Source organism: Phyllobates terribilis, unplaced genomic scaffold (assembly GCF_046119375.1).
Source record: "Phyllobates terribilis strain yellow unplaced genomic scaffold, ASM4611937v1 Scaffold_4__5_contigs__length_816908805, whole genome shotgun sequence".
NCBI classification, from domain to species: Eukaryota; Metazoa; Chordata; class Amphibia; order Anura; family Dendrobatidae; genus Phyllobates; species Phyllobates terribilis.
This window is the reverse complement of record NW_027362764.1, coordinates 713671746-713696158: the sequence shown is the minus strand read 5'-3', so window position 1 is coordinate 713696158 and position 24413 is coordinate 713671746. Positions and strand designations below refer to the sequence as shown.

General features: G+C 43.4%; 1 protein-coding gene across 1 annotated transcript in view; it reads left to right on the top strand.

Annotated features, from left to right (window-relative positions):
* CDH17 (cadherin 17) overlaps positions 1–24413 on the top strand; it is a 116760-nt gene that overhangs the window by 80588 nt on the left and 11759 nt on the right. The window contains exons 7-14 of the mRNA XM_073679669.1: positions 779–910; positions 3080–3230; positions 8139–8354; positions 9995–10071; positions 12479–12670; positions 12751–12995; positions 18960–19090; positions 20128–20370. Of these exons, the coding sequence (XP_073535770.1) occupies positions 779–910; positions 3080–3230; positions 8139–8354; positions 9995–10071; positions 12479–12670; positions 12751–12995; positions 18960–19090; positions 20128–20370 (1387 nt within the window). The remainder of the gene's footprint in view (positions 1–778; positions 911–3079; positions 3231–8138; positions 8355–9994; positions 10072–12478; positions 12671–12750; positions 12996–18959; positions 19091–20127; positions 20371–24413) is intronic.

Here is a 24413-nt window from a genome sequence, read left to right as displayed (position 1 = left end):
CCAAGTGTTTTTGATGTAGTTTATGAAGAGCATTTAGGAGAGGATCTGCTCCAAAAGCCTCTTCAAGAAAAACTCTGTGGGTACTGTTTCAGGAATATGAGGCTTTTTATTTACTGCTAATTTTTATGGTCTTGGTCTTTTATGGTCTTTCCTCTAGAGGGCGTTCCTCACAGGTTCATAATGCAGAGCAGCCTAAAGACAAGCCCCAGAGGGTCAAGAGAGCAACTCCCCCTTGGTAAAGACCATAAAAATGTAAAAGGTCCATAACTCTGGAACCATATGAAGAATTAAAAAAAACAACAGAATACTCAGAGGAGGAGTGGGAATAAAACAAGAGCAGAAACGTGACACAATTGACCAGGTGGCAGGTCCTCTTTAAATGAGCCAATGGTCCTGCATAACATATCTGTCAGAGGTAGCCAAAAACAGGCTAAAAAGTTTTGGGCCAGATTCATCTCGTGTATTCTGGTGTAAAAAAGCTTTGACTAGTTGCATAAGATTGGTTCAAATCGAGGCTGTGCTAAAATTTTTGCGACTTTTGACATTCTCACGCCATTTTAGCTCAGCTCCGACAAAGTGGGAGATAAATTCATGACAAGTGGCGGCTTTCGCTAGCCCACAAATCTTACTCCAGCAGAGACTGGACAACTTTGATCTTGGCGAATCGGTTCCTATATGTTCAATGTGAATAAAAAATGTGATCAGGAAAACGAATGAAATTCTCGTTGATTTAAAAATGTACCGAGCGCAGAAAACATAACAATTTTATTGTATTTAGGTCACATGGAATGATCCCAATGTCATTTATGAACTGCACCAAAGAGAAAAATTTCCGAGGTTTCCATTTACTATTGATAATAATGGAATTATTAATGTCACCGAACCGCTGGACAGGGAAGAGCAGGATAAGGTAAGATTAGGATCAGGTGACAATATTGTAACAAGTCCTGTGTTGCAAAAATTGGTTTACCAAGGTGTACAGTCGGAGAGGCTTCAGTGGTAAAAATATATATAAACTCTGTCTATTCCAGTAAAGGCAGAGAAACCTTTTAATCTGTCCATACATAAAGAGACTTTATAAGTTGATTGACAACATTCTCACTTAGGGTATGTGTACAGTGTTTTTTTTTATCCTAAAGCATGTTTTTCAATGTTTCTTTTATGTCCTAAGTGCTTGTTTATGGTTTTGGTTACCGGCTGTTTTTTTGAGCGTTTTCCCAGTGTTTTTACTGGCATGTTTTGCACTTTTTTAAACTAAATTCAACGACAAAGGAACCACCAGAATTTTTTCCAGCAAAACCGCAGGTAAAATGTTCAAAAAATGCCCGAGTGTCTTCCGGAATCTTTTGAATCTTCCGATCAAGTTCTCTTCCGAATCTCTCAATTAAGACCATTATGAGAAAGGAGAGTCAAAATAGTTGGCACATGATAGCATGTATACCGGAAATCACATTATGAATGTTAACGTGACAACCACCAGGTCTGGGGAACAGAGTGGAATCCTAACACTAAGGATATTATACACAGTTTTGATTCAGCATATTACCCTCCCCTTCTAATTTTTTTACATGGCTTGGACAACCCCTTTAAACTTGAGTAAGGGGTCAAACTAATTGTCTCAGACTGCCCCAAAATAACTTTCTTTTACTATAGATTTTGAGTTTAGAAAGATAGGTAGATAGTCAGATAGATGGATAGACAGATAGGGCATAAAGCTCAGGGGCTCTGCCACCTTGGGAACTTTGGAAGCTTTAATCACACCCCCCCCTTTAAGACCGTAAATGTAGATGTGTGAAACCAGTCTAAGGTCTCTTTCACATGTCCTGATATTTTCGGTACTGGAAAAAAACAGTACCGGAGATATTTGTGTGTCCGTGTCTACACGTGTGGCATATGTGTGGCAACCGTGTACTGCCCATGTGTCGCATGAGAATCACACGTACCAGCGTCAGGGAATCAGGGGTACAGTTAGCGCTGTTCCCAAGAGCGCCGTGTGCTGAAGGAATCTCTCATCATTGTCCCCTGCTTGCGCTGCGATCAGCGCCAACAGGGGACAATGTTGACAGTTGTATTGTGCCCCCGCTGTGTCTAGCAAGTGTAAAAGTAAGAATAAAATAAAAAAATCTTTATGCTAACCTGTCTGACATACTGTCCTATGCTGTAATCCTCTGACTGACAGGTGACCACACACACACCAAGGAGCAGAGCAGAATGACTCGCCGCAACGAGCGGGCCCCTGACCTGCACTGAGTTCATTGAGTGACAGGACACGCTCACTGAGCACAGCGGAGGTCAGGAGCCCGCTCTCTGCAGTGAGTCATTCTCCTCTGCTCCTCAGCGCATGCAGTTGAATGTCGGTGAGATGGATTACAGCGCGGGATTCTTACTTTTACACTTGCTGGACACAGAGGGGGCTGAATACAACTGTCAGCATTGTTCCCTGCTGGTGCTGATCACACTGCAAGCAGGGGACAATGATGACAGATGCCTTCAGCACCCGGAGCTAACTGTGCCGCTGATTCCCAGGTGCAGGTACATAGGTACATGTCACACTGATGACACAAGGATGTCATCCGTATGGCATCAGTGTGGGACGTTTTGTGGCCCCTGCAGAGTGGAAAGGACAAACATATCAGCATGTTTTGCCCACAGACACATGGTTAGTGGAAACACACTGACATGTGCGTAGACCCATTCATTTAAATGGGCCTATGTGTGTATGTGTCTCCAGTACGTGTGAAAACGGTCACCATACGTACTGGACGCACTGACCTGTGAAAGAGGCCTAAGAGGGTTACTTGCTTGGCTATCTCCAAAACTCTTATAGACTTTAAAGGAAAGGACCCCACACACATGGTCAGCTTACTTATATGCAGCTATGATAGGCAACAAGGAGGGTTTTTTATTGCAGTTTTGCAATGGGGCCCTCAACGTTCTTGCCTTGAAATTCTACCAATTTGGCCCTCAATCTGCCTTTTTATTAAAGCCGACCAGGATGTATTATTAACCGTTGACCTATAATCATTCTAATATACAATCTCTCACAGACCTCACATACTATATACTCATTATTTTTCAGTATATCTTCTATGCATTGGCAAAAAATTTCAACGGTGTTGCTGTGGCAAGGCCCCTGGAAATTGAAGTAAAAGTCGAGGACATCAATGATAACCCTCCAATATGTCCAGCAGCAATGACGACTTTTGAAGTTCAAGAAAATGAAGCGATTGGTAAAAATGCAGCACGTGTACATCTATTATTACACACATTTATTTTAGAATTGATGAACGAACACAGGGGCATAGCTACAGGGGGTGTAGACAAAGCCCCTCTACCCTTTGGCATAAAAAAAGGCACTAACATTATAAATAGCACAGGGAATATGAGGACTCTAACAGAATTTACATTGAGGCCCCTTAAGTGCTGCAATATATGCCCCTATAACAATGTGAAAGACCTCATGAATGTGAACTACAAATGCCATATAAAGAATAGACCCGCATGTTAAGGCAAATTACTGCAAATTCAGGAATCAAGACATTGGTCATGGAAAAGTGATAGGAGCAAAAAGCAACAAGTTCACCAGCTCCGTCAGGCCTTCTTCCCATGTCCGTGTTTGCAGTACATGTGGCGTCCGTTTTTTTCACGGAGGCCACAAGTACCCATTATAACCTATGCTGCTGTGCACATGTCTGTGTGTTTATAGGGAACGTGTGTCCATGTGAACGATATGGAGACATGTCCATTTTTTCCGGCAGCATAGATGACAAGGGCCGATACAAGTCTAAGGGTCCGTGAAAAACACGTACAGCACATGGATGGCTTCAGTGTACCATCAACATTGCAAAGTATGATAGAAGCTTTGTAGTTTCATTCTTTCTTTACCCATACTGGAAAAGCACGGATGGCATACTGATGACACACTGAAGGAGCACTGATGACACACTGAAGAAGCACAGATGACACACTGAAGGAACACTGATGATACACTGAAGGAGCACTGATGACACACTGAAGGAACACTGATGACACACAGATAGAACACTGATGGCACACAGATAGAATACTGATGACACACTGAAGAAGCACAGATGACACACTGAAGGAACACTGATGGCACACTGGAGGAACACTGATGACACACAGATAGAACACTGATGACACACTGATGGAACACTGATGACACACTGAAGGAGCACTGATGACACACTGAAGAAGCACAGATGACACACTGAAGGAGCACTGATGACACACTGAAGGAGCACTGATGACACACTGGAGGAACACTGATGACACACAGATAGAACACTGATGACACACTGAAGAAGCACAGATGACACACTGAAGGAACACTGATAGAATATTGATGACACACTGAAACAACACTGGTGACACACAGATGGAACACTGATGACACACTGAAGGCACACTAATGACACACTGATGGAACACTGATGACACACTGAAGGAACACTGATGATGCACTGAAAGAACATCGATGACACACTAATGACACACTGAAGTAACACTGATGACACACTGGAGGAACACTGATGGAACACTGATGACACACTGAAGGAACACTGATGACACACTGGAGGAACACTGATGACACACATAAGGAACACTGATGACACACATAAGGAACACTGATGACACACTGAAGGAATACTGATGGAACACTGAAGGAAAAATAATGACACACTAATGACACTCTGATGGAACACTGATGACACACTGAGGGAACACTGATGACACACTGATGGAACACAGATGACACACTGAGGGAACACTGATAACACACTGAAGGAACACTGATAACACTGGTACTGTTTTTTCCTGTACCGGTTTTATATGGACGTTTGAAGGGGGCCTTGGATAGGGATGTGTGGGGTTAAATACTTTTTGCAGAGTGATTTTGGGTCCAATTTAACACATATGCCAGAAAAAAGCTCCCAATGTTTAGTGAGGCTGTGACAGAGGCTTAACTGGCATTCGTCACTCATAGTCTATGGTATCCATATTGCAGATATGTCATGAGCTTTTTCAGGAAAGATCTGTGTAACGGATGCCATTATATCTATGGGCAATGGATGACTTAGTAAGGAATCCACGTTATGTATCTATCACCCATAGGCTATAATGGCATCAGTTTAATGGATCCAACATGAAAAGCTATTGAAAAGAACAGATGCCTGTGACAGATGCCATACATTTATCACCCCCTAGACACAATATTAAAAAACATTATACTTTTAGTACTCTATTACATCATTTTATTGGCAGTATGCTAGCATATACCATCCCAACGGAGGTCAAAAGGATATTCTTGGCAATAGAAACATGTTTAGTGCATATGTTGGGAGGTTTTTGCAGAGCACATGCTAAACTTAGGACAAAAATGTAATGTGAAAGGATTCTTAAAGGGTTCTTCCAGGTTCTAGACAAATCTTTGCATTTACTCTACGTGACTACACTACGATTCCATTGTGTTCCCGCGTCAACTAGAACAGTGGTAACACACTCTTTCATTTAAAATAATCTCTGGAGGCAGATTCTCCTGGAGATCTATGTCCGGCAGATAGATATTAACAGCTCATTTTCATATTAAGAAAAAAGTGCATTTCTCTGAAATAAGACTTCGGATCACAGGTATCAAGGTACCATTTTGTTAAACTTCTTATGACCTGCATGCCCATATAGATGGCTTAGGAGGATTGATCCTACTTACAAAATCCCTTTAGGCCTGTATTACACTTCCTGATATTTCCAGTACTGGAAAAAAACAATACCGGAGATATGCGTGTCCGTGTGTCTGTGTCTACCTGTGCCGCCCGTGTGCCGCATCATTATCACACCTACCGGCGCCTGGGAGTCCGTGTGACATCCCTGTGTCATCCGTGTGACATGTACCGGCGACTGAGAATCAGCGGTACAGTTAGCGCTGTTCCCAAGTGCCCGGTACTGAAGGCATCTGTCATGATCGTCCCCTGCTTGCGATGCGATCAGCACCAACAGGGGACAATTTTGACAGTTGTATTGTGCCCCCGCTGTGTCTAGCAAGTGTAAAAGTAAGAATAAAATAAAAAAATCCTTATACTCACCTGTCCGAAGTTGAAAAAATCAAGTGTCCCACGCTGTAATCCATTTGATTGACAGGCGACTGCGACTTCGAGGAGCAGAGCAGAATGACGCGCTCCAGCGAGCGAACCCTTGACCTGCGCTGAGCTCAGTGAGTGACAGGACACCGCTCAGTGAGCTCAGCGCAGATCAAGGGCCCGCTTGCTGTAGCGAGCCATTCTGCTCTGCTCCTCGGGTGTGCGGTCGCCTGTCGGACAGATGGATTACAGCGTGGGACACTGGATTTTTTCAACTTCGGACAGATGAGTATAAGGATTTTTTTTATTTTATTCTTATTTTTACACTTTCTGGACACAGCTGGGGCACAATATAACAGTCAACATTGTCCCCTGATGGTGCTGATCGTGTGTCACCCAGGGGGAATATAGGGGACTCGGTACCCGGGCCTTTTACCTTGTTTAGGAGGTCTCGGCAGTCGGCTCCCGGGCCTGTACTCTGGGTCTCTCTTTAAAAAGGGTTTTAGTGTACAGTTTGTCTCGTGACGCCACCTGTGGTTTCCGGTAATGGTTACTGGCGCTGCTGCAGACCTCCGGGGGTTATGGGATGACAGCTGGGATGTTCCTGCTCCCCACAGGCGGAGCGGGCCCCCGGAGCAGTGTAGGTGAAGATGGTGGTGATGCTGGGGCTTGTAGTGCAGGAGAGATGGCGCAGCAGGAGTAACTGACAGAGACAGGGGATTCACTTCAGTACCTTTACTGGTGCGGATGTCAGGTACGGTCCAGGGTACTCGGTAGGAAGGGTGCACTTCCGGACTTCTCCCCAGTGAGCGGGTATAAGGCCTCCTGGTCCGTGTCTCCCTCTCTCTAAGCTCCTGGCCAGCCTGCAACTGGGCCTAGCTTATGTGTCGTGTTGTTCCTTCACCTGTCGCTTGGTAGTAAGACCTTTTTCTGGTAACCACTATCCCTGGACGCCGGGGCCTTCATGGTTCCTAGTCCTGTCAAGGGTTTAGCTTCAGGTCGACCAGGGACTTGTAGTCCTCCTGGTATGCCGGTGATCCCTACTAGGTATAAAGGAGCCTGTAGGCGCAGACCCAGTGTCCGGTTCGTGTCTTGGGGTGAGCCTATGATGCTCCTCTGCCCCCTCAACTCCTCTCTCCTCTCCTCTTTGCCTCCGACCACACTCGGGGCCCTCAATACAGCAGCAGATGTGCTGCGTCTTCACTGCTCTCGGTGGCAGCACACTCTCTCTCAGACTGAGACTGACTGAACTGCCTGGCTCCACCCTCCATATATATATCCCTATCCGGGCTCCCTCTGGTGGTATGAGGTGGAAGGGTGGAGGTGTTTGTTTGTGACGAGGGCCTCTTGTGGAGAAGTCCATCCATGCACCCTTTTGGGTCCTGTGGTACCTGTGAACAGCAGGGTGCCACAATCGCAGTGCAAACAGGGGACAATGATGAGAGATGCCTTCAGCACCCGGCGCTTGGGAACAGCGCTATCTGTACCGCTGATTCCCAGGCGCCGGTCAGTGTCACACTGATGACACACGGATGTGTTCAGCGTGAGGCACTTTTGCAGACCGTGCATCTGCAAAAAACGGACATGTCAGCGTGTGGAGCACAAGGACACACGGTCTGTGGAAACACGCTGACATGTTCGCAGACCCATAGATTTTAATGGATCTGCGCGTGTCAGAGTCTCCGGTACGTGTGAAAACTGTCACCACTCATACCGTAGACATTGACGTGTGAAAGAGCCCTTAATCTAGTCTTTTTAGTCAACTGGGTGTGGTCCCCAAAAAGACTCCCATAGAGAACAGTTGAGGACTAAACCCATTTGAGTAAAAATACTTGATTTACACACAAGGAAGAGGAGGTCAAATCTCAAGAACGGATAGGATACAGGAACAAAAGAAAACACCAGATTCAGGAAAAAAGCAGCAATTACACCAGGTAAAAAAAGAAATCTTATACATTCATTGCAAATGACAGGTCCTATTTCAGGATCCAAGAGTTTGGTTAAAGATGTTTTTCACAAATATTTTTTTTTACCCTACAGGGAGTGTTATAGATGTACTTAAAGCCACTGATAATGACCAGGAGGATTTATCAAATTCAGTGCTAACGTATACAACAATGGAGCAATGGCCTCAAACATCTCCAGAAATGTTCAGAATCGGCTTATATGATGGTGGCATTCAACTGAGTAATAGCGGTGTAAATACCCACAGACAATACAGAATTAAAGTGCAGGTGTCAGATGGAGGGAGACCATGTAAGTATTCTGGAATACGTTGAAATATTAATTTGATTTATGGTCTTAGATTCTGGGGGAAATTTCCTGTGTTCTCCATTTCATTATAAAAAAAAGTCCAAAAGAAAAGAAATGGCCCACGTTGCCAATCAATCAAAGTGCTAAATTTCCATATTGGATTAAGACATAAAATCTGAGCTCAGATCGGTTGCTCTGGGCATTGAGGGCTTCAATTTTTTTAAGATAGCTTTGAAAGGAATAAGTCATCAATATAAAATTGCGGGTCTTACATCTGACACCCCCAACGATCAGCTGATGACTTGAATGGGAGATGAACAGTATTACTCGGCAATGGCCACTAAGCAATGGACAGGGCTATTGTGTTCCATACATCGCTTAGTTCCGGCCACTGGGAAAGCAGATTCCTGTTGATTGGTGGGTGTGCGGGTGTGTAACATGTCCTACATCTATATGTCCTACATATAGATTATTAGTTTTGAATCCCTGGAAACCCCTTTAATAATTAGATGATACAAATTAATATTATCATTAATTGATAATTTTGTTAATACGCCATAATTGCACCAATTCCGCAAATTAATCACATTAAGGGTAGGCATGTGACCGTTTTCTCTCCATCCAAAAAAAGTGCGCTCCGATGTTTTCCACAGACCCATATATTTGCATTGGGAACCTGTCATGTGAAAAAACGCTTGTAATCTGAAGGTTAATAACATTCTGAACCAGCCTGGTGCCGGCACTGAGAGTTCCGCTGCCGGCACTGAGAGTCCCTCTGCCGGCACTGAGAATCCTGCTGCCGGCACTGAGAGTCCTGCTGTCGGCACTGAGAGTCCCGCTGCCGGCACTGAGAGTCCTGCTGCCTGGAGGAAATTAACTTTATTCCTCCTGGCATTGTTCGACTTTCAGTCACGGGGGTGTCACCGATATGGGTTCAGTTACCGCATCAGTAACTGCACACCCGGCACTGACTGACAGCAGGATCAGCATTGGGACCGGAGGTGCTATTTCAGCCGCCGCTCATTATACACAGAGCAGTAACTGAACCTGCACCAATGCCTAATCCCATGACTGAATGCCGAATACTGCTGGGAGGAATAAAGTTCATTTCCTCCTGGCAGCGGGGCTCTCAGTGCTGGCGGCGTCTGGCAGATTCAGAATGCTATTAACCTGCAGATTAACAATATATCTGCAGGTTACTAGTGTTTTTTCACTTGAAAAGTTCCCTTTAAGACTCACGTTTCTCTGCCAGTACTAATGAAAAATGCATCTGAGTAGATGCAAGAGAATACTTTTTTTTTTCATCTCTGCCTGTCTGTGCAACAAAAAAAGCAAATCTAGACAAGTTTCTAGTGTAAACTATAGTAAGTCTGAATAGCAGCAGAGATCATGCTCTCTCATGTTACGCACCACACACTTCTCAAAAAAGTGGCAAGGGCAGAGCAAACATAAAGAAGTTGCATACTTTTGCAGAAAATTAATCTTACTCCAGAATTTGTGACTGTTTTTTTTTATCAATGTAATCAATTATGTCTAAATACACAGGTAGAAGATGTTTTAAAAAATGTATTTGAGAAATTATTTCTTGGGACTTTTACGTTTAGCATGATCATTTACAATCAATTTGTGTTCTCTCTTTACAGCTCTGAGCACAATGTGTTGGGTGATAATAAACGTCATTGACATCAATGATCACATTCCTATATTTGAGAGTTCAGATGTAAGTATTTTTACAGATCCTAAAATCTTATCTTTCCACACTTAGGGCTCGTGCAGATGAGCGTATAAATCGGACGTGTGCTGTCTGATATTTATTCAGACAATGCACATTGACAAATGTTCAATAGGGCTGTTCAGATGAACGATTATTCTCTCGACCCAACTGACCAAATACTGAACGTGTGAATGTGCCCTATGTGTTGGTATCCTGGGACAGTGTCTGATGATTGTGCATCCTAGTGCCGTAATGCCAGAAAACATTCAGAAGTGCTGCTTCCTGAGAAGCTTCTGCAGGACTTGGAAGACTTACGAGCTCTTCTGGGAGTCAAGGAAGTCTACCATTTTTCCAGGAGCCTCTTGGACAGTCCAAGAGAGTTGGCAACTAGAGTCTATCTACAGTGGGGGAAATAAGTATTTGATCCCTTGCTGTTTTTGTAAGTTTACCCACTGAGAAAGACATGAACTGTCTATAATTTTAAGGGTAGGTTAATTTTAACATTGAGAGATAGAATATCCAACAACAAAATCAAGAAAATTACATTATATAAATTAGATAATTTTTTTTTGCATTTTGCAGTGAGAAATAAGTATTTGATCCCTCTGGCAAACAACACTTAATACTTGGTGGCAAAACCCTTGTTGGAAAGCACAGCAGTCAGACGTTGTTTGTAGTTGATGATGAGGCTTGCACACATGTTGGGAGGAATTTTGGTCCACTCCTCCTTGCAGATCATCTCTAAATCATTAAGATTTTGAGGCTGTCGCTTGGCAACTCGAAGCTTCAACTCCCTCTTTTTCAGTCCAATAGTTCATCATAATGCACAATTCCTCCTGCTTTGGAGGTGTAACTGTGCCCCCTAACCTCTTGGGAACCTGTATGGCTGCACAAGTTGCACTAATGAACTGTACCATGCTCTTGTGCATGGTTTCCGAGAGTCCCGGACTCATATCCAGTGACCAAGGAGTTTTCCCATTAACCGTGGATGCATTGTCCAAACAGATCAAAAGCAAGAGATGTTCATGCTTTAGTACTTTAGCAGGGCCCCTCCATTGAAGTTTCTGGGAATGATGGAAAAAGCAGATTGATCCAATATGGTCCTGAGAGCCATTGGATATAGGACCAGGACCTAGTGGCCATTTACAGATGTGTCCACCCTTACCTTTGGTGGCTAGGCCACTCCATGACCTTAATGTGCTTCTTTTTGAGCCATTCTTTTTTTGCCTTGGCTGTATGTTTTGGGTCATTGTCTTGCTGCAAGATCCAGACACGACCCATCTTCAATGCTCTTACTGAGGGAAGGAGGTTGCTGGCCAAAATCTCGCTATACATGACTCCATCCATATTCCCTTCAGTACGGTGCAGTCGTCATGTCCCCTTTGCAGAAAAGCACCCCCAAAGTATAATGTTTCCACCACCATACTTCACGGTTGGGACGATGTTCTTAGGGTTGTACTAATCCTTTTTCTTCCTCCAAACATGGCGAGTTGAGTTAATGCCAAAGATCTAAATTTTTGTCTCATCTGACCACAGCACCTTCTCCCAATAACTCACAGAATCATCCAGGTGTTCATTGGCAAACTTCAGACGGGCCTGCACTTGTGCCTTCTTGAGCAGGGGGACCTTGCGGGCACTGCAGGATTTTAAACCTTTAAGGCGTAATGTGTTACCAATGGTTTTCTTGGTGACTGTGGTCCCAGCTGCCTAGAGATCATTAACAAGTTACCCCCATGTAGTTTTAGGCTGATCTCTCACCTTCCTCATGATAAAGGATACCCCACGAGGTGAGATTTTGCATGGTGCCCCAGATCGATGTCGCTTGACAGTCATTTTGTATTTCTTCCATTTTCTTACTATTGCACCAACAGTTGTCTCCTTCTCACCCAGCGTCTTACTTATGGTTTTGTAGCCCATTCCAGCTTTGTGCAGGTCTATGATATTGTCCCTGACATCCTTAGAAAGCTCTTTGGTCTTGCCCATGTTGTAGAGGTTAGAGTCTGACTGATTAATTGAGTCTGTGGAAGGAGTCTTTTATACAGGTGATTATGTAAGACAGCTGTCTTTAATGGAGGTAACGAGTTGATTAGGAGTGTCTAACTGGTCTGTAGGAGCCAGAACTCATAATGGTTTGTAGGGGATCAAATACTTATTTCTCACTGCAAAATGCAAACAAATTTATCTAATTTATAAAATTTGATTTTCTTGATTTTTTGGGGGATATTCTGTCTCTCAATGTTAAAATTAACCTACCCTTAAAATTATAGACTGTTCATGTCTTTGTCAGTGGGCAAACTTACAAAAACAGCAAGGGATCAAATACTTATTTCCCCCACCGTATCTATCTGTCTACCTATCTGACATGTATCTATCTAGCTTTATAACATTTCATGTCTGTCTTTTACATTTCTAGTATGGGAATGTAACCTTACGGGAAGACACTCCATTGCAAACAATAGTGAAGGAGATACAGGCCACAGACGATGATCAGCCACGCACAGGAAGCTCTGCTATTTCTTACAGAATAGTCGAAGGAGATCCGGATAAGATGTTCATCATTGAAACAAATCCTTTGAATAATCGTGGATATGTCAAGGTGGCCGCTGTAAGTGAGAAATCTGATATACTTCTTTATGGATTTTGCAGTTTCCAACTGGCCCTTAACCGTCCTTCTCTCTCCCGCAGCAACTAGACTATGAATCATATGATGAGCATGATCTGATGATAGAAGCGAGGAATCCAGAGCCCCTGGCTACAGGAACCAGTTATAATTCCAGCTCCACCACACATTTAAAAGTTATAGTCACTGACGTGGATGAGAAGCCAGTTTTTGGGAATCCAATATACCAAGTACAGGTCTCTGAAGCCATTCCTATGGGAACATGGTTAATAAAAATAAATGCATCAGATCCTGAAGGTGATGAAATTCTGTAAGTAGCTCATTAACTAAGCTCACTATGCTTGTATTGTAAAGTTCTTATCTACATGGGTATTTTGTAGATGGATGTGGGAACACGGCTAGGCCATTAGTGATTGAGGTGAATTTACATGAGGACATCATTGCTTTTTCTCGTTCCCATTTATTCACCGGTGTCAACATTCTGGTGATCACGCGACAAACAAGCAAAACTCTCAGATCGTTTATGCCAGTAAAAAAAATCATTGTTATCGGCAGCAAAAGAGAATATAAAGATATTACAGCAGGGGATCACAGCTGATTCTTTCTGTGAGGTAAAACATTTTACTGCCTGTTTTTAAACAATGTTTTACCTCATAGAATCAGCTGTGATCCTGTGCTGTCCTGCCTGTATCCTCTTTTTCTTCCTCCCCTGCCCAGGAGATGTGGTATGATCAGACCATGTCCCTGTATGGTCAGACACAGCCATTACACAGTACACAGCAGGGGCACATTTATAAGATTATCTCAGCACAGGAACATTTTATTTAAACACATCAATTGTGGAAGTTATTATTATTCCAAGATCTATTGATTAAAATCAACTTTTGTTAATGGGAAAACCCCTTTAACCCCTTAATAACATCTGACGTACTAATACGCGTCTGTGCCCTGGGACTTAAGAGCCAGACCCGTATTAGTACGTCATCGCGATCGCGCGCGCACACAGGCTGTGCGGGAGCGATCGCCGCCGGGTGTCAGCTGATTGTCACAGCTGACACCCGGTACTATGTGCAGGGAGTGGTCCTGCACCACTCCCAGCACATTAACCCCCGCGATGCTGCGATCGAAGTCGATCGCGGCATTGCGGGGGCAAGGGGAGGTGATCGGCGATACTCACCTCCTCTTCCGGCTTCCAGCGCAGTCTGCAAAGGCTTCCCGGGTGTTGCCATGACGACCCGATGGCGTCATGACAACATCCGGGTCACCAGAGAGCAGGAAGATTGCTTGGACATGCGCAGTGCATCTCCAAGCAATCTTCACACTGTGCACTTCTGACAGCCTTCATGGCATAGGGATGGTGCTCCATTCCTGTGCCATGCAGGTGATCAGAAAAAAAAAAGTGAAAGTCCCAGAGTGGGACAAAGTAATAGAGTGTATAAACTGAGTGAAAGTGGGGAAAAAAAAAAAAATGTGCAAAAATATTATAAAAAAATAAAAAAAATAATACACCAAAAATAAAAATATAATGTACCCATCAATAAATATTATTATAAAAAAAATAAAAAAAAAACAATAAAAGTACACATATTTGGTATCGCCGCATCCGGAACAACCTGACCTATAAAACTGTCCCACTAATTAACCCCTTCAGTGAACACGGTAAAAAAAAAAAAAAAAAACGAAGCAAAAAACAATGCTTTATCAAGATACCGCCAAACAAAAAGTGGAATAACACGCGATCAAAAAGACGCATATAAATAAAAATGATACCGCTGAAAACGTCATCTCGTCCCGCAAAAAACAAGCCACCATACAGCTCCATCAGCCGAAAAATAAAAAAGTTATAGCTCTCAGAATAAAGCGATACTAAAAAATATTTTTTTCTATAAAATAGCTTTTATTGTGTATAAGCACCAAAACATAGAAAAATGATACAAATGTGGTACCGCTGTAAACGTACTGACCCGAAGAATAAAGCTACCTCATCAATTTTACCACACGCGGAACAGAATAAAAAAAAAAACAATTCCTGAATTGTTGGTTTTTGTTTATTCTGCCTCCCAAAAATCGGAATAGAAAGCGATCAAAAAATGTCACGTGCCTGAAAATGGCACCAATAACAACGTCAAGTCATCCCGCAAAAAACGAGCCGTCACATGACTGTCTGCCAAAATCTGGAAAAATATAGCTCTCAAAATATGGCGATGCAAAAACTAGATTTTACAAAAAATGCGTCTTTTAGTGTGTGACAGCTGTCAGTCATAAAAACCCCATATGATTCTGGCATTGCTGTAATCACACCGACCCGAAGAATAAAGTCGTCTAATCACTTATACCGCACAAAGAACGGCGTCAAAAATAAACTCTTGGGTTAGGATTGGGCTAGGGTTAGGGCTGGGTTTGGGGCTAGGGTTGTGCTGGGGCTAGGGTTGTGCTGGGGCTAGGGTTGTGCTGGGGCTAGGGTTGTGCTGGGGCTAGGGTTGTGCTAGGGTTAGGGCTGGGGTTGGGATTTTTTTCAAAAGTAAGAAAAAAAGATGACGATATGGCGACTAGTGTTGAGAGCAAGTGCTCGCTACTTGAGTTTGCATCGGGTGCTCTGGTATGCATTGAGTATCGTGGGTATTTGAGTGACATGCTCGAGTCTCTGCCCCATATGCTTCGCGGCCAAAAAACTTTACGGGGATTGCCTGCCATGCACGAGCGATCCCCGCATGTTTTATTTTGGGTGTCTAATAACCGTGAAACATGCGGAGCAGGGACTCGAGCATGTCACTCGAGCACACGCTGTACATGGTGCATACCTGAGTACCCGATGCAAACTCAAGTAGCGAGCACTTGCGCTCAAGAATAATGACAACTTATTCAATATGATGACCTAATGTAAACAAATTCTGTGCCGTACCTCTGGGTTCAAAATGTTCACTATACACCTTAATAAAATCCTTGAGGGGTATAGTTTGGACACTTGTGGGGGAGCTCCACTGTTTAGGCACATCACGGGCTCTCCAAACGCGACATGGTGTCCGCTAACAAATTGAATGGAAAATCGGCTCAAATTGTTAGCGGACGCCATGTTGCGTTTGGAGAGCCCCTGTGTGCCCAAACATTGGAGCTCCCCCACAAGTGACCCCATTTTGGAAACTAGACCCCCCAAGGCACCTATCTAGATGCATAGTGAGTACTTGGAATCCCCAGGTGCTTCACAAATTGATTCGTAAAAATGAAAAAGTGAAAAAAAAAACCACTTTTTTCATTTTTATGAATCAATTTGTGAAGCACCTGGGGTTCCAACTGCTCACTATGAATCTAGATAGGTGCCTTGGGGGGTCTAGTTTCCAAAATGGGGTCACTTGTGGGGGAGCTCCAATGTTTGGGCACAGAGGGGCTCTCCAAACGCAATGTGGTGTCCGCTAACAATTTGAGCCGATTTTCCATTCAATTTGTTAGCGGATACCATGTTGCATTTAGAGAGTCCCTGTGTGCCCAAACATTGGAGCTCCCCACAAGTGACCCCATTTTGGAAACTAGACCCCCCAAGGCACCTATCTAGATGCATAGTGAGCACTTGGAACCCCTAGGTGCTTCACAAATTGATTCGTAAAAATGAAAAAGTGTTTTTTTTTTCACTTTTTCATTATTACGAATCAATTTGTGAAGCACCTGGGCGTTCCAAGTGCTCACTATGCATCTAGAAAGGTGCCTTGGGGGGTCTAGTTTCCAAAATGGGATCACTTGTGGGGGAGCTCCAAAGTTTGGGCACAGAGGGGCTCTCCAAACGCAATGTGGTGTCCGCTAACAATTTGAGCCGATTTTCCATTCAATTTGTTAGCGGATACCATGTTGCATTTAGAGAGTCCCTATGTGCCCAAACATTGGAGCTCCCCCACAAGTGACCCCATTTTGGAAACTAGACCCCCCAAGGCACCTATCTAGATGCATAGTGAGCAGTTGGAACCCCCAGGTGCTTCACAAATTGATTCGTAACAATGAAAAAGTGTTTTTTTTTTGCACTTTTTCATTTTTACGAATCAATTTGTGAAGCACCTGGGGGTTCCAAGTGCTCACTATGCATCTAGAAAGGTGCCTTGGGGGGTCTAGTTTCCAAAATGGGGTCACTTGTGGGGGAGCTCCAAAGTTTGGGCACAGAGGGGCTCTCCAAACGCAATGTGGTGTCAGCTAACAATTTGAGCCGATTTTCCATTCAATTTGTTAGCGGATACCATGTTGCATTTAGAGAGTCCCTGTGTGCCCAAACATTGGAGCTCCCCCACAAGTGACCACATTTTGGAAACTAGACCCCCCAAGGCACCTATCTAGATGCATAGTGAGCAGTTGGAACCCCCAGGTGCTTCACAAATTGATTCGTAACAATGAAAAAGTGTTTTTTTTTTCACTTTTTCATTTTTACTAATCAATTTGTGAAGCACTTGAGGGTTGCAACTGCTCACTATGCATCTAGAAAGGTGCCTTGGGGGGTCTAGTTTCCAAAATGGGGTCACTTGTGGGGGAGCTCCAATGTTTGGGCATACAGGGGCTCTCTAAACGCAACATGGTGTCCGCTAATTATTCAAGCAAATTTTACAATCAAAAAGTCAAATGGCGCTCCTTCCCTTCCGAGCCCTACAGTGCGCCCAAACAGTGTTTTTTCCCCAAATATTGGGTATCTGCGTGCCCAGGGGAAATTGCACAACAAATTTTGCGGTCCATTTTTTCTTGTTACCCCTGTGAAAATAAAAAAAATTGGGTCTAAAGTAACATTTTTGTGAAAAAAGTTAAATGTTCATTTTTTTCTTCCACATTCAAAAAATTCCTATGAAGCACCTGAAGGGTTAATAAAGTTCTTGAATGTGGTTTTGAGCACCTTGAGGGGTGCAGTTTTTAGAATGGTGTCACTTTTGGGTATTTTCTGTCATAAAGACCCCTCAAAGTAACTTCAAATGTGATGTGGTCCCTAAAAAAATGGTTTTGTAAATTTTGTTGGAAAAATGAGAAATCGCTGGTCAACTTTTAACCCTTATAGCTCCCTAACAAAAAAAAATTTTGGTTCCAAAATTGTGCTGATGTAAAGTAGACATGTGGGAAATGTTATTTATTAACTCTTTTGTGTGACATATCGCTCTGATTTCAGTGCTTAAAAATTCAAATTTTGAAAATTGCAAAATTTTCAAAATTTTCGCCAAATTTCCATTTTTTTCACAAATAAACGCAAGTGATATCGAAGAAATTTTTCCAGAATCATGAAGTACAATATGTCACGAAAAAACAATCTCAGAATCAGGGGGATCCGTTGAAGCGTTCCAGAGTAATTACCTCATAAAGTGACAGTGGTCAGAATTGTAAAAATTGGCCTGGTCATTAACGTGCAAACCACCCGCGGGGCTTAAGGGGTTAAGGACATAGACTTCGGTGCAAATAGTCCATATGCTCCAAACAGAGGCAGGCAGAGATGCTGTCTGTCGAACCGAGGTCTGCACCTGTGCCGTCTTTTCGGGAGTACAACCCCTTCCTCAAGCCAGCGTAGTAAAGCTCCTATTTATAAGGTTCTGTCTCGATAGGAGTGGGGAGGAAGGGGGTGGAGCTCTGCCTCTAGCTCCTCCCCCTTTCAATATACATAGAATTGTATTCATAGCAACTTTTCTCTCCTATCTCAGTAATGGGAGCGTCTGTCTTCACTGAATACAGATTTTACCCCACAACTGAGAATTTTGATAATGACTAATCAATTCTGGCTGAAAAAGAAGTAGATTTCTCTACTAAGATATATTACAAAGTTTCTTATTTTCATATGTGCTATTGATTTATGAAATAAATATTAAAACAACAGTTACACTTTCCATGTTCCAGATAGGACAGCCCCTTTAAGTAAAAGTATGAAAAATCCAAGGAACCTTTTTATAATGGGGTTTGTCAGGTGGCAATATTTCCCATCATTTTTGAGCCCTGGCACTATTTATCCTAAAACAGAACAGAAATATGGAAAGGACTAGCACAAATTGAACATTATCTTACTATTTTGGTTAACGGGTTTATACTGTATATAAGAAATGTGGCCACCTTTAAGAAAAGATTGGTTGGCATTGACCCAAAGCAACTAGTGGCCATTGTTTGCTCTTCTACTAACCATTGGTATGTGAATCTGTCCCGACTTTTCATACTTTCTTTTTAGTACATATATTACTGCCACTTCATTTTATGGACAACAATGACTTTTTTGACTGACATAACATTTGGTACACTCACATTAGATTTGGACATTTCTAAAATGTATCCCCAGGTTTGAACTGAGAGAAAATTACTTAAATTGGATCAGAATTAATAAAAATACTGGAGATATCTACAGCAATGCCGATCTGGATCGTGAACGGGTCGACCAATATAGAGTGGAAGTAGTTGCTACAGAATCAAGTAAGCCTCACACAAGACTTTTGGATCATTGTATATGTAATATGGGATTGATGACATTACATTTATACATGTAGCCCCTCCAACCCATGAGGTTCTTGGAGAGATATGCCCCTATAGATTCATTAAAGGGTTTTGGGCCACGCATTAAGCCATCGGCAGTTCATTATACAGCTCAAGATTAATGTCTGAAGAATGTGTACATTGAAACTGGGATTTGGGGGTTGGACTAGTTTATAAGTTACTGGAGACAAATCCAAGACTCTCCTAGACCTTCCTCAGCTTCAACTGTGCCAGGAGCAGACATAAACAGAAGAGGGCCCCTGTATAAGAACAGTATAGTGGCCTTTTCAGTCCAATAGTTCATCATAATGCACAATTCCTCCTGCTTTGGAGGTGTAACTGTGCCCCCTAACCTCTTGGGAACCTGTATGGCTGCACAAGTTGCACTAATGAACTGTACCATGCTCTTGTGCATGGTTTCCGAGAGTCCCGGACTCATATCGAGTGACCAAGGAGTTTTCCCATTAACCGTGAATGCATTGTCCAAACAGATCAAAAGTAAGAGATGTTCATGCTTTAGTACTTTAGCAGGGCCCCTCCATTGAAGTTTCTGGGAATGATGGAAAAAGCAGATTGATCCAATATGGTCCTGAGAGCCATTGGATGTAGGACCAGGACCTAGTGGCCATTTACAGATGTGTCCACCCTTAACTTTCTATGAATTATTCCTCATTGGAAAAATTCAATATATTATTATGACTTGCATGCAAAACCCTCATCAGGCCACAAATTACATCTGAACTACTGGTTGACCACACATAGACACATCTAACATAAGTAACTTCCAACAAAGCATCACAAAATTATGTTTATTTTCAAAGCTGGTGATCTCGCCCCACCCATATGGGGATATGTTGAGTGAAGAGTAAAGCTAAGGAATGACAAAACCCTCCGTCACATTCTCTATAAAGTAAATCTTCATATTATAAGTTGGTTCACAGATAAGTAACTCTTTAACACATTAATGTTTTTAACAGAAAATTCAAAAATGAGTTCATCAGTAAGCTTCTACTTGTATCTGGATGATGTCAATGACAATAGTCCTCGATTGGCCAAGGATTATTATGGAGATTTCTTTTTCTGTTATCCATTGACAAAACCAGAGTCATTTGAATTCAGCGGTACAGATGATGACCGGCCACCTTGGGGGGTGGCACTGAAATTTCGCCTTGGTGGTAATCAAACTACAGCAAATGATTGGAACATTCAATATGTGAATGGTAAGTGTCATGAAACCAGATCGCATGAAAGTGCAATGCGTCCTTGGGTCCACTTTAAATTTGGTAATAATAATAAAAGCTTTGTTAGGGTTGTACACAGGACTAGAGATGAGCCAACATGTTTGAAAAACGATCACCAATTTCAATTTCGGCACAAACATTGCACATTCGAATTTGTGATCGGTCAATCGAATCTTTTTCCTTAAAAATGGCAAAATTCGGTAAAAGTCTGGGAAATGAAAATGATTGCATTTCCGCTACAGTATTTTTATCACTTTGTCTAGGATAGTGATGATGTATGATTAGCCTGTTACTAATGTGATACAGCATGCCACATCTCAGTTTGTCATTTTGTGATGGTGAAATTCAGCTGTATGCTGAGATCTCCTCTGCTGTATATAACATGATACAGCAGAGGAGATCTCAGTTTGAAATTGTTTGGAGCATATATTCTGTTTAATACAGGCCTCATCCACAGTAATAAAAAAATCCTTGTGATACTAATGTGATACAGCAGGGGAGATCTCAGTTTGAAATTGTTTGAAGCATATATTCTATTTAATACAGGCCTCATCCACAGTAAAAAAAAAAATTCTTCGGTTACTAAGGTGATACATCAGTCCACATCTCAATTTGAAATTGTTTGGAGCATATATTCTATTTAATACAGGCCTCATCCACAGTAATAAAAAATGTCTTGTGTTACTAACGTGATACAGCAGTCTAGATCTCAGTTTGAAATTGTTTGGAGCATACATTCTATTTAATACAGGCCTCATCCACAGTAAAAAAAAAAATTCTTCGGTTACTAAGGTGATACATCAGTCCAGATCTCAGTTTGAAATTGTTTGGAGCATATATTCTATTTAATACAGGCCTCATCCACAGTAATAAAAAATGTCTTGTGTTACTAACGTGATACAGCAGTCCAGATCTCAGTTTGAAATTGTTTGGAGCATACATTCTATTTAATACAGGCCTCATCCACAGTAAAAAAAAATTCTTCTGTTGCTAAGGTGGCAGGAGGCCAAATTTCAGTTTGAAATTGTTTGAGCACATATTCTATTTAATACAGGCCTCATCCACAGTAAAAAAATATCTTGTGTTACTAAAGTGATACAGCAATGGAGATCTCAGTTTGAAATTGTTTGGAGCATATATTCTATATATGCCTTGTAGTTGAGGGCCAGAAAGAGCAAGGGCTCCAATGGATGGCAAGCGCTGCATCAAGTGGCCTCTCCTCCTCTTCCTCCACCTCAACATCACACACAGTACAGTCCTCAGAGGTGGCACCCCAATTACCCTTGCTTACCCCCGCGTCAGAACTCACCAACTGCCCAACTGACTGTAGGGAACCACAGATGGGTGAGTCTGCAGAGCTGTTCACACATTCTATGCCATGGACATCAGAAGCCTGCTCCAAAATTCACTGACTTAAGAGGAGGAAAGCATCTGCTCCGATGCCCACATTTTTTTTAGGTTTGATCCAGGGCAGGATGAAGTAGGGTCTGAGCAGCATCCTGATCCTCGTCACCAGACGTTAACCCCTGCGGGGGAGGTGATCCTGATTAGATTCAGATTCTGCAGCTCACGCGGACTGTACTGTGAGGTAAGGGCAGGAAGAGTAGGAGGGTGACTCTCAGGGCGAGGAATGGGAAAACAGAGAGAATGATGATGAGGTTGTAGATCCCACTTGGTGTGAACCCAGAGGCACACAGCTGAGTAGGTCCTCTGAGGAGGGGGAGGAGTAGGAAGACGAAGAGGTTATGTTGCGTCCTGCGGTACAGATATGGAGTGATGCAACCACCAGGACCACCGCATCCTTAGCCACAACTGTGCTAAGCAGCAGCAGTGGTCGCAGGTCTGCAGCTCGCAGGGGCGGCAAGGGTTGCCTAGCCTGGACACCGCAAAGGGTGAGCCAACTCACGTTATCTGCCAACTTGGCAAACAAAAACTCAGTAGAGGGAAAAAGTACAATAATTTGACTACTACATGTATGAACTTTCACATGCGCAATCAAAATGCGTTACTCTGGCAATCTCACTGCAATAAAATGCGGACAGGCGAACCTCACCAAACATTGGCTGCCACATCAACTGCATCTGCTGCTTCTTTCTCCTCCTCTGTTACCATGCTAAGTGTTGTCATGCAGGTCTACAACCGCAGAACCTCCACTTGTTTACCCGTTCCAGTCAGGCTGAGTGAGAGCCCATCAGCTTTAATGGTAGTGGACATGCCTGCAGTTTTTGACCAATCTCAGACACCGAGCACACCACATATTTCTCAATTCACCTTAACATTTCTGTCTGTACCTCACTCATGGTCCAGCAGTTTGTCATGTTCACCATACTCCGCCCTCTCTCAGCACTGCAGAAAGCCCTCCGTCTCGCAGTTGTGGTCACGTAAAAGATTGTTTCCTCCTACACATGACAAAGCTAAGAGGTTGAACTCCATTATCTCCAATCTGTTGGCCACGGAAATGCTGCCTTTCCGCCTGGTAGATACGGATGGTTTCCAAAAGCTGATGGCCGTTGCAGTCCCCCAGTAGCAGTTGCCCAGTCACCAGTACTTCTCTAAGAAAGCTGTGCCTGAGCTACACTAGCATGTCGCAGACAATATCATCCCTTCCTTGACTAAATCTATGTCTGCTAGGGTGCATTTCACCACAGACACTTGGACGAGTAAGCATGGCCAGGGGCGTTACACTTCGCTGACTGGGCACTGGGTTACTAAGGTGGCTGTGGGTGCAGGTTGGGAAGGGGCTGCTCCATAAGTCTTGGAATCCCCAAGGCTTGCAGGACAAACCTCTGTATTTCACACTTTCTCCACTGCTTTTGCCTCCTTCATCTCCTCTAGGGCCTCTTCCTGAACCCTCAACCTCTGCCTTAATGAGACATGGGTTCCAACAGTGCAAACCTAATCCCCCTCACCTCTGTACTGTGCAGCCAGGGCTCACTGCAATCTTGCAGTCTTAAAATTAATATGCCTTGGAGATCGCAGTCATACAACTGTAGAGTTGTGGACAGCTATCCAGGCCAAGCTTGAGCAATGGCTGTCTCCGCTGAACCTAGAGCCATGGAAGGCCGTGTGCGATAATGGTGCAAACCTGGTGGCAAGCTCACACACGTGCCTTGCATGGCTCACGTCCTCAACCTGGTGGTACAGCAATTCCTCCGCCACTATACCAGCCCGGATGTGCTGCTGCTGAAAATACGGAAGCTGTGTGCTCACTTCCGCCGTTTGCACCCCTCAGGTTATCGACTTGCATCAATTCAGAGGTCTTTGTCCATGCCAGTTAACCGGTTGATATGCGATGTACCGACATGGTGGAATTCCACTCTTCACATGTTGCAACGACTGTGGAAGAAGCAATGAGCCCTTATGCAGTATGTCAAGTCGTATAGCCTGGGCCAACACAGTACAGACATGAGGCATCTCAGGTTTACTGAGTGGGCAGAGATTAAGGACCACTGCACAGTTTCGAAATGGCTACTAAGATGCTTAGCACTGATGATGCCATCATCAGCATCACTATTCTGGTCATCTACATGCTGGAGCAGACTTTGAATAGCCTGCAGGAGGAGGTGGTGGTCCCAGAGGAGGAAGCAGAGGAGGATGCGGAAGGGATAACAATGTCTCAAAGTTCCAGACTGTCATTACACAGGTGGGTGCCAAGGGAGGATGGATTACAATGATCAAGGGTGGCTGGTGATACCAGACAAACTGTTAGTGAAGGTGCAGGAGCCGAGGAACAAATGGAGGAGGAAGAGGTGATGGGTGAGCAACAGTCAGGAAATGAAGCAAATACTCATCCCCTTTCTGTTGTTCGTGGATGGCGGGAGGGGACAGAGGAAACAGGGATCAGTGTTACCCAGCCACGGACACAGCATGGGCTTGGACCTCATGGAAGAGCCCGACATATGAGCGCTTTCTTGCTGCACTATCTGCAACATGATCCTCATATAGGTAGGATTCGAAATAGTGTCTGACTACTGGGTTGCCACTCTGTTAGATTCACATTATAAGACTAAATTTTGCCAGAT